Consider the following 9478-nt stretch of genomic DNA (forward strand, 5'->3'; position numbering starts at 1 on the left):
GTGGCCGCGCGGTGACCTGTACCAAGTGTGGCGAGGCACGAACGAGGGTCCATCTGCCGGCAGTGTGTGGCCCCAGCCGTGCCTGCCTTTGCTCCTGAGGGCTGGGTGTCCCGGTTTCTTCAGTGCCTTTCTGGGACACAGTGCAAGGCGTCTGGGCTCAGGGTTGGCCCTCTTGCAGAGGGGCAGGCCGACAAGAAAATCTGCGGTGTTCCCAAGACAGGGCAAGCAGAGGTGCTCTGTTACCTCTGGCGTGCCTGTCTTGCCATGGAAAAGCACATGAAAATGTTTACATGTGAACGAAAACATATCTGTGACTTGCTTTAACACTCTGATGGGGACAGAACTAGAATATTGGGACCAGCTATAATTATATGAAATATTAATCATGCTCTGTTAATCGTGATTATTTTGTTCTGATTGAAGGAAGCACCTTCTAACCTGGACCTGGGAGTCAACCTTGGACCTGGAAGTCAACCTTGGAATGCGGTCCATTCTCATGCAAGAGCTGCCTGTCATCATGGAAAGATTAACAACCCGATAGCCCAAGCAATGGCATCTGGCCCCAGCCAGCATTGCCTACTTCCCTGCCTGTAATGCCCATTTTGCATACCCATTCTTATTCCTTTTGCCTACTTCCCCATGTGATCTTTGTCCTACCCCTAGAAGCAGCTGGCTTATGGAGGGGGCGGTACAGAGCAGACGTCTGTGGATGACCTGCTGCTCTCCCAGGCTGCCGGCAGGATTGGGATAAACGCTTCAACCCTGTCTCTGCTGAATTGGCTCAAGCAGTGACAGGCAGCCCGGACCCATTGGTTGTCCAGTTTCAACTCCCATTTAACCAAGAAAGTGGGGGAATAGATGAAACACATGGTGATCATCGTTGAAGCCAAGTGGTTGGTGATATTGTGGACAAAGGAAATTCCAAACCTAAAGAAAGGTTTAAAGAGCTTATCCGAGCCAAGGCTGAGGCTCAGACTTGGAAGCAAACTTTCAAAGGATTGAGAAAATGCTCCAAGGAACAGCAGTTGTGCAGTTTATTTTCTACATTAGAATCAAAGGAGAAGACATTGAAGTCCACTGGTGGCAGGTTGGGGAGGGGAGCAAGGGAAGGGGAATCAGTAGGACGGGACAAAAAGGGAGAGGAGGAGCTGCGTGCTGTTCCACGTGGGTGCAGGCTCGTTAGCATCTAACCTGTGCACTTGGCAGAGCTCTGGGTTAAAGGTGACAGTGAGGAATGTTTCTGTAGCCGAGAAAGACGTGCTGATTAACCAGAGGAGTTCTGCGGAGGCTGGAGCAGCCCGTATCAGTGAGGAGGTAAGAAACAGGCACAAAGCAGTGACCCAGAACCTGACCCAGGTCGGCCAGGGTTGGCCAGGGCAAAGGGATTGGGAGATTCTGTGCTGCTCCTTTTCTGTGCCTGTCTCCAGGCCCCACCTACCTCTTACTCACCCGTCCTCCCTTCCCCTGATGCATAAGATGCCTGAACTTTGAGCTGTCTTCAGATGGATTTGTTAGGTTGGAGAGAGCCCAGGATCGGATACATGCAGATGCGTGACGAGATAATGGACCCTCTCTGGAATTTCTAACAGATCAGTGTGCCAGACACAGATACTGGCTCCTCCCTGGAATCCACAACGACCCCCACACAGATACTGACTCCTTCCTGAATACCCTGCCGACCCCTGCGGCTGGGAACTTATCCAGCTGAATACCGTGATGACCCCCGCGGCGGGAGCTTCCTCAGCTCATGCTCCCACCCCTCATTAAACACCTGGGTAAAAAACAAACCCCCTTCCCTGTGGGTGCGAATCCACTGGCCCTGTCTTTGGGGTTCGTGGGTCGCCTGGGGACACAGATTAAAACCTTTTCTTTTCTTCCTTTTCTGATTGACTTGACTCTCTATTTCCTATGCCGCCTCCTGAGCCACCTAACATTTGGTGCCTTGAAACCCAGGTGGCGTGAGCACCCCATTTGGCCGTCCCTCCATGGCTCGGGGTGCCCGCCTCTCCCTCCTCGTGGCCCAGGACCCATCAGGACCGCATTTCTTCAGCTTGGCAGCCTTTCCCAGTTTGGCAACATTAGCGGTGAGTCCCACCCCGCCCCCGTGCCGGTCCCTCGTGGCCGCCCGCCCTCCGGCATCTCTGTCTGTAAAATGCGGCCGTGTCAGAGATTGCCTTTCCGGACCCTTCCAGGAAGGCTCCTCCGGACCTCGGAAGGTAGCGGAGACTCTCTACCTCCCCTGGTCCCTCCATTCGTCCGTAGCCTGGGTCAAACCGCTGGGACGCTGGCCTTTGGCCCCCGCTACAGGCCACAGGTACTGAGCACGGGGAATCCAAATTCCAAACCTGATCCGAGCACACCTCCAGGGTGCCTGCTCGCCAACCTGCCTAAACACTAGGCCTGCCCCGGACTTGTGTCCTAAATGCCTCATTTATTTCTGTAACGCACATGGCCTCAGTATGAATTGGACAAAGGGTCCAGATGGCCCGACAATGGGATCTTGGATTTTACCATCTTTACCGATCTCAGTAATTTCTGCCAGCGAACCGGGAAATAATGCCCAAGCCTCTCTCTCTCTCCCTCTCTCCATCTGCGTCCCTGTCCCCCTCCCCCAGAGCTCCTTCCGCCTCCCTCCCGGCTGTCACCGCGCTGTGTCGCGTGCTGCTGAGCCTGTGGTGTGTGCGGTGCGTGTGGGGGTGGATTCATGTGCTGTGTGTGTGTGAGTGTGGGGATGGCAACGGCACCGCCATCGTCCCCACGTCCTCCCACCTCCCCGCCCCCCGCCCCCCCCCCCCCCCCCCCCCCCCCCCCGCCACCGGAGACCACCGCGAACTCCCCCGGCAAAGGCTGCCAGTTCTCCCGCCCGCTTGTGCCCCTGTCCACACTCTCCCCTCCTCCCTCCCTGCCGGACCCTCCTCCAGCCACGCCTTCTCCGCTAACTACTGACGTTGCCCCCCGTCTTCCACCGCTACCTACTGACCCCGCCTCCCCTCTTCTGCCCGCCCCCTCGGCCGGGCCGCTGCAGGAGCTGGAAACTCAAGTCGCCGGGTGACTAACCCCGCTTCCCCAGTTGGTAAACACACACATCCGCAGGCCCCACCTTCCTTCTGTCCCTCCTCCCCTCTGCCCCGCCCCTGGGAGGTTGCGGCATCTGAGTATGATTGAGAAGCGAGAAGCGGCTGGGGTCCTTCTCCGCCAACCCCACCCAGGATCATTCATCTCTACCTCTCCCACTCTCCCCTCCGCCGCTACAACTCTGCCGTAGAAACCTATACCCCACACTGTACCTACCCTCTGAGAGTTCTAACCGCCCGCCTTCCTCCGTGCGCTCCACCGAATCTCTGCCCCCGTGACTGCCAGCAATTGAATTCACAGGTGGCTAGCCAGTTCCCTTCAGGAGAGGTTGCGGCTGGGAAGGATTTTATCCGGGTAGCCATTCCCTCTCACTCTCTGATCTTCCTCAAATTGAAAAACACCTTGGCTCTTTCTCTTCAGACCCTCTTAACCAGCAGCCGCCTTCTCCCCTATCCCTGAGAGCCCAAATCCTGAGAATGTGAGCTCCAAAACAGCCTTTCCCATCTAACACTCATTCTCAGGCCACCCAAAGACTGCCTTCCTCAACAGCCTCTTCTATTCCCGTGTCCATTCTACCCCTGAGGGAGGCAGCAGGAACTGAGGGCATAGTCTGAGTCTATGCCCCACTCTCTATGTCCAGCCTCACAGATTGAGAGGCATCTCAGGTTTTTTTTTTTTTTTCCACTGACCTTGAGGATGGCCCTCAGACCCCGGTTCGAGTCTAGTGAACATGGCCTTTAAGATTTTAACGCCTGTGAGGAGCAGGCAGAATCAAATCAGGAGGCCCGCCTTCGACAGAAGGTAGACCTGCAAACTCACGCCTTGGTTGTGGCCCTGCGGTCGTTGGCAGCCGCCATGGCCCCAAGGGGGCTGTGCACGGTGGGGGTGCAACGAAAGGAACGCCACCTGGAGAATGCTTCAAATGCGGAAATGAAGGCCACTGGGCAGCCCCGGGCTCCAACCAAGCCCTGCTGGACGTGCCATCAAAGCAGCCACTAGAAGAGTGACTGCCCCTGGAAAAGTGGTGGGCCCTCTGCACCCCAGCATGGAAGGGCCACCCTTCCAGGTCATGACCCGCTGCTGGCCATGCTGGGACTGGCTGAAGACTGAAGAAGCCCCGACTCGACAACCCAATCACCCTCGCCGAGCCCAGGGTCACAATGAAGGTAGCAGGTGCACAGGTCTCCTTCCTGATCGACATGAGGGCTACCTTATCTGTCCTGCCCTCCTTTTCAGGGCTCCTTTTTCCTTCCACGATCTTGGTCATGGGTATTGACAGCAATGACCACCGGACCCCTTCCCTGCCTCCTTGATGATAGCCCTATAACCCACTCATTCTTAGTCATGCCTTCGTGCCCCGTGCCCCTGTTAGGACGAGATATTCTCACCAAACTAGTGGCCACTCTGCAGCCCACTTGGAGCCCTTCAGCCTCCCTGCTCCTTCTGCTCCTGGCCCCCTCCCTTCACAGGGACGCTGATCCCCCACTGCCATGCGTCCTCTTATGGGGCCCTGTTGTCCCAGACCACAGTTGCCTACCTCAGTCTCGCTGTTAACACCTTATCTCCTTATATCCTCCATGACTGTCCCCTCCTCTGAACAAGAAGTGTTCTCCTACCTCAGGCTCACTGGGTACTCTTGCCTCCGGGTTCACAACTGTAGTCTTCTTGCAAACCTCCTCTATGACATGACATGGTGAAGGAACCCCCTCACTGAGCCCATAGATCCCAAGGCCAACATCCTCACCCCTTTAATGCTCTGAAAACTGCTCTGACCTCGGTGCCTTCTCACCCCTTCCCCCACTCCCCCCTTCCCAAAGGAAACTTCCTTGAATGCATAGGTTTACTCAACAGTCCGGCTATTATCAGAAACTGAAATCATTATCTCTAGGAAAAATGCGGCAACTTTAAAAACCAAATGGCTAGAGGCCTGGGAGCAGGCAGCCTGCCCTTGTCTTTTCTCCAGCCTCATATCCAGGTCCCTGGCTTCCACTGCTCCTTCCCTTTCTCTTTTCCCTTGGATAACAGCGCATTCTAACATTCCCTCCCACTTTCACTGCAATACATACCTCTCTCAGGCTCACCGAGTGCCTCCCACCATCCCTGAAGAAGACTCAGTGGCACCATCCAGGACCTGATGACCCATTATTCCTCACAGGCTCTTACCTGGCAAGGGACTCTCCAATTTTTATTCCAGAGGAAGCTCAGGTTTTTAATATTTTCAGGTGAAACGGACATGGAATGATGAGGGAGTCATCAATTCTACTGTCTGGGATGGGAAATCCTCTAGTGTCACTCTCTATTTACGAACCCTGGACCTATTCCTATGCCTACCCTCATCAACACAACTTTCCATCTACTCTCTAACATCAATCCCTCCTCCTCTACATCCTGCTGGATTTGTCTGTCACTGGCTTGAACCCTCATCATAACCACTCAATTCCAACCTATTGGACCATCTAACTAAACTCTCTCTAGAAATTTGCAGCTCCTGGCTGAACCTCCTGCCCATGGCCCCGACCAGAATCCGGGCTACACCAAGGAGCCCCACCTTCTTAAGCCCTTTTGAACTCCTATATGGGAGACCCTTCTTGCTCAACCACCTCCCCTGGGTACGTATCTCCCATATCTGTCCTTACCCAGGCAACTGCTCCGAGAACACGCGGACAGGTTTCTGCCCAAGCCAGAGCCGACCAACCAGGACTCCCGAGGATCAGCCCTTCACCCTGGTGACTCGGTCCTCCTTAAGAATCTACTTCCAAAAGCCTTGGAGCCTAGGTGGACGGGACCTCACACTGTAATCCTTACAACCCCCACCGTGGCCAAGCTGCTGGGCAACCCGTCGTGGCACCACCTCTCCAGGCTCAAGAGGACCCCGGAGCAGCATGACTTCTATAAATGTGAGGTGTTGGACCCCACTAAGGTCCGCCTTGGTTGCCCTCCCCCTCCTCCTTCTCCTCTCGGCCCTGAGCAACCTACACCCACCCCCACCTGCTTATGTGTGGAGGTTCGAGGTCCGTGAAACCTACTACCAGACAGCAAACAAGTCACCCAGCAGGTAGGATCTCAGGACTGCCCTCTGGTCGGATGCCAGACAAAGATCCGGATGGCTGTCGACATCTGGTCAGTGGCCAATGCTGGCCGACCCTATGTCTGTTTTGCTTATGACCAGCGGAACCCAGACAGGTGTAATCAAGATGTCAACACCTATGGGGGTTGCTGCTGGAGAGACTGTGTCATCCATGATGACTATAATAAGGTCAGGGGCGGCCCCCCTTTTTTCCCTTTGGGAACCCGAAACTCCAGAGCCCACCCTGCCCCCACGGATGTGCTACCAGACCAGTTATCCGGTAACTGGGGGATGAGTCACTTGGAACCGCACCCAAAACCACACCGCAGCCAGTACACCAAGGCCAGCCCGGGTACCTTCTTTTGGTGCAACAGCACCTTAAGCAACTGCATGAACTCCTCTGACCCTGGGCCTTGCTTCGTGGTCACAGTAGTTCCCCAACTGACCTTGTATGGAGAGTCAGAGCTCACCTGGCTGCTCCCTCCATCCCACCCCCTGGACCCGCCGGGCCGCCTTCCTCCCTGTCCTGTTAGGGGTGAGTATTGCTGCCTCGGTAGGCCTCACCGGGGGGCCCTCAGGAACAGTCTGGTCTCTGCTCAGGACTTTAATGACAAGCTCCAGTTAGCCCTGGAGTCTACTACTGTCTCTTTTAGCCTCCCTACAGCAGCAAGTGACATCAATAGCCAAGTTAGCCCTACAGAACCAGCGCGCCTCAGACCTTCTGATGCAGAAAGAGGAGGAACCTGCATATTCCTTCAGGAAGAATGCTGCTACTACATCAACGAGTCCAGAGTAGTGGAGCAAAACGTGCAGACCCTGACTAAGCTGAGTGAAGAACTACATACAAGACACTCCCGGAACAGCTCTCTTTTCGGCTGGCTCCAAAGCCCCTTAGCTACCTGGGTCCTACCCATGATAGGGCCCCTGATTCTCATCTGTGTCTTTTCTCCTAGCCCCCTGCCTCCTCAAGTTCATCCGCTCCCAGATTGCGGAGATGTCATGGGTGACTGTGAATCAGCTCCTGCTCCATCCCTACATTCGGCTGCCCTCCGACCCGCCTCTGCCTGACCCTGGCCTTTAAACCGCCCCCCGCCTCCCTTGTCGTCCCTGGTCAGCTGGAAGTAGTTAGAATGAGTCGGCGTCCCCTATCACCAAAAGGCCGGGATGTTAGGTTGGAGAGAACCCAGGATCAGATGCAGGCAGATGTGTGACGAGATAATGGACCCTCCCTGGAATTTCTAACAGATCAGTGTGCCAGACACAGATACTGGCTCCTCCCTGGAATCCACAACGACCCCCACACAGATACTGACTCCTTCCTGAATACCCTGCCGACCCCCTGGGGCGGGAACTTCCTCAGTTCATGCCCCTGCACATCACCCAACTGCAGTATAAAACAAAGCCCCCCCTCCCTGTGGGCTCGAATCCACTGGCCCTGTCTTTGGGGTTCGTGGGTCGCCCGGGGACACAGAGTAAGACCTTTCCTTTTCTTTCTTTTCTGATTGACTCGACTCTCTTTATTTCTTACGCCAACTCCTGAACCACCTAACAGGATTTAGAATAATTTCTCCCATCTTCTCGAGCTAAGCCTTCTTAATCAATAAACCATTCCTTGCTCCAAACTCTGATGTATCTGTCACACCGCTGCTAGGGCCACATGGCTATAGAGAGAGAACAGACCACCAGCACATGGGGTGAGCATGGGGGGAGAGAGAGAGAGATTGATTCTTTGTTCACCTGGAACTATGTGTTCTCAGGCTTGGGAGGAACCAGAAGATTTTTCAAAATAACCAATCAGCTTCCCAAACTTTCTGGGGCTTTGGGTGGGCCCCTGCTCCCTGTCCCAGCTTGGACTGGCAGGCCTCTGGGCTCAAGCACCGCTCCCTGTGCCTTTTGGACTTTATTGGCTTGTCCTTATCTCCCCCTGCACCCCTCAGCCCCCGCAAACACCACCAGTAGCAGAGTGGGAAGGCAGGGTGCTAATCCCCTTGGCAGGCCGCTGCGGTTCCCGGTTCCCGGCCCGGGTGCGAGCCGTCTCCCAGCGGAGGGTGCTCAGCAGCGTCTGACTCCGTCTCTTCCTTTCAACAACTAGCCAGTGATGGACTCTTTGTTCTAAGATCCCCTTTTCATTCACAAACTTTTCTCAACTCTTTATAGGTTTGAAAAATTCCATAATAATTTAAAAAACACGTCATGATCGTATTTCATTTCACATTCTAGGGTAACTGCACCGTTACCATATAAGTTTACATTTCTTAATTGTAAAGTTAAAAGTGGGATTTCTCATTGTTTACTATAAAATATATTTTCTCTAACTTTTTAAATAAAAGCCACATATAAAAGTCCCTAAATTGGGAATGTAAAGTACAACAAAAGACAACCTAAATCACATAAAAGATTGGCTCAGCCAGTGCCTTCTTTCTATTCTAGTGGTTCTGAACCTTCCTAATGCTGCAACCCTTTAATACAGTTCCTCATGTTGTGGTGGCCCCCAACCGTAAAATTATTTTCACTGCTACTTCATAACTGTAATGTTGCTACTGTTATGAATCGTCATGTAAATATCTGATATGCAGGATGTATTTTCATTGTTACAAATTGAACATAATTAAAGCATAGTGATTAATCACAAAAACAATATGTAATTATATATGTGTTTTCTGATGGTCTTAGGCGACCCCTGTGAAAAGGTCGTTCGACTTCCAAAGGGGTCGCGACCCACAGGTTGAGAACCGCTGGACTAAGCCAATGGCACCGAATTCTGCATCTTGGCCTTTGTTCTGGGCTGGAGGGAGACAAGCTGGACTCCTTTCATAGTGGGACGAAGCTGACCCTGGGACAGTCTTTGCTCCAGCTTTAATAAATTTTTAGCACCAAACCTTATCCTCCAATATGTGGATCCCCAAAACGCTTTCCTTGCAACTCCATGAAAACACCCCTTTCCAACAGAAACATCAGCGCAAAAAGTCAGTTCTTAGTGGCTCAGAAGCATATCTTTATTAGTTAAGCCTCTGCCAGGAAACAGAAATGCACTTCAAACTCAGTCCATGTAACTTTGGCTTTTCATCTAGAGCAGCGGTTCTCAACCTGTGGGTCGCGACCCCTTTGGGGGTCGAACGACCCTCTCACAGGGGTCGCGTAAGACCATCGGAAAAGACATCTATAATTACATATTGTTTTTGTGATTAATCACTGTGCTTTAATTATGTTCAATTTGTAACAATGAAATTGGGGGCCACCACAACATGAGGAACTGTATTAAAGGGTCGCGGCATTAGGAAGGTTGAGAACCACTGGGCTAGAGGTTCATTAATCTTGTTTATCCTTTCAAAGAAC

The 9478-nt window shown here is 53.2% G+C and overlaps 1 protein-coding gene across 4 annotated transcripts in view; it reads left to right on the forward strand.

Annotated features, from left to right (window-relative positions):
• Window positions 1-8740, forward strand: part of LOC139012753 (endogenous retrovirus group FC1 Env polyprotein-like) — a 52614-nt gene extending 43874 nt beyond the window's left edge. For 3 of the 4 annotated variants that reach the window (XM_070419040.1, XM_070419038.1, XM_070419039.1), the window contains exons 2-3: window positions 424-2084; window positions 5716-8740. In XM_070419040.1, coding sequence (XP_070275141.1) covers window positions 6179-7210 — 1032 coding nt within the window. In that variant the 5' untranslated portion in view covers window positions 424-2084; window positions 5716-6178 and the 3' untranslated portion in view covers window positions 7211-8740. The remainder of the gene's footprint in view (window positions 1-423; window positions 2085-5715) is intronic. The other variant, XM_070419041.1, reaches the window with a different exon arrangement.
• The last annotated feature ends 738 nt before the right edge of the window (window positions 8741-9478 follow it).

Source organism: Myotis yumanensis, unplaced genomic scaffold, assembly GCF_028538775.1.
Source record: "Myotis yumanensis isolate MYYU_CA2020_CCGP unplaced genomic scaffold, mMyoYum1.0.hap1 SCAF_6, whole genome shotgun sequence".
Classification (NCBI taxonomy): Eukaryota; Metazoa; Chordata; class Mammalia; order Chiroptera; family Vespertilionidae; genus Myotis; species Myotis yumanensis.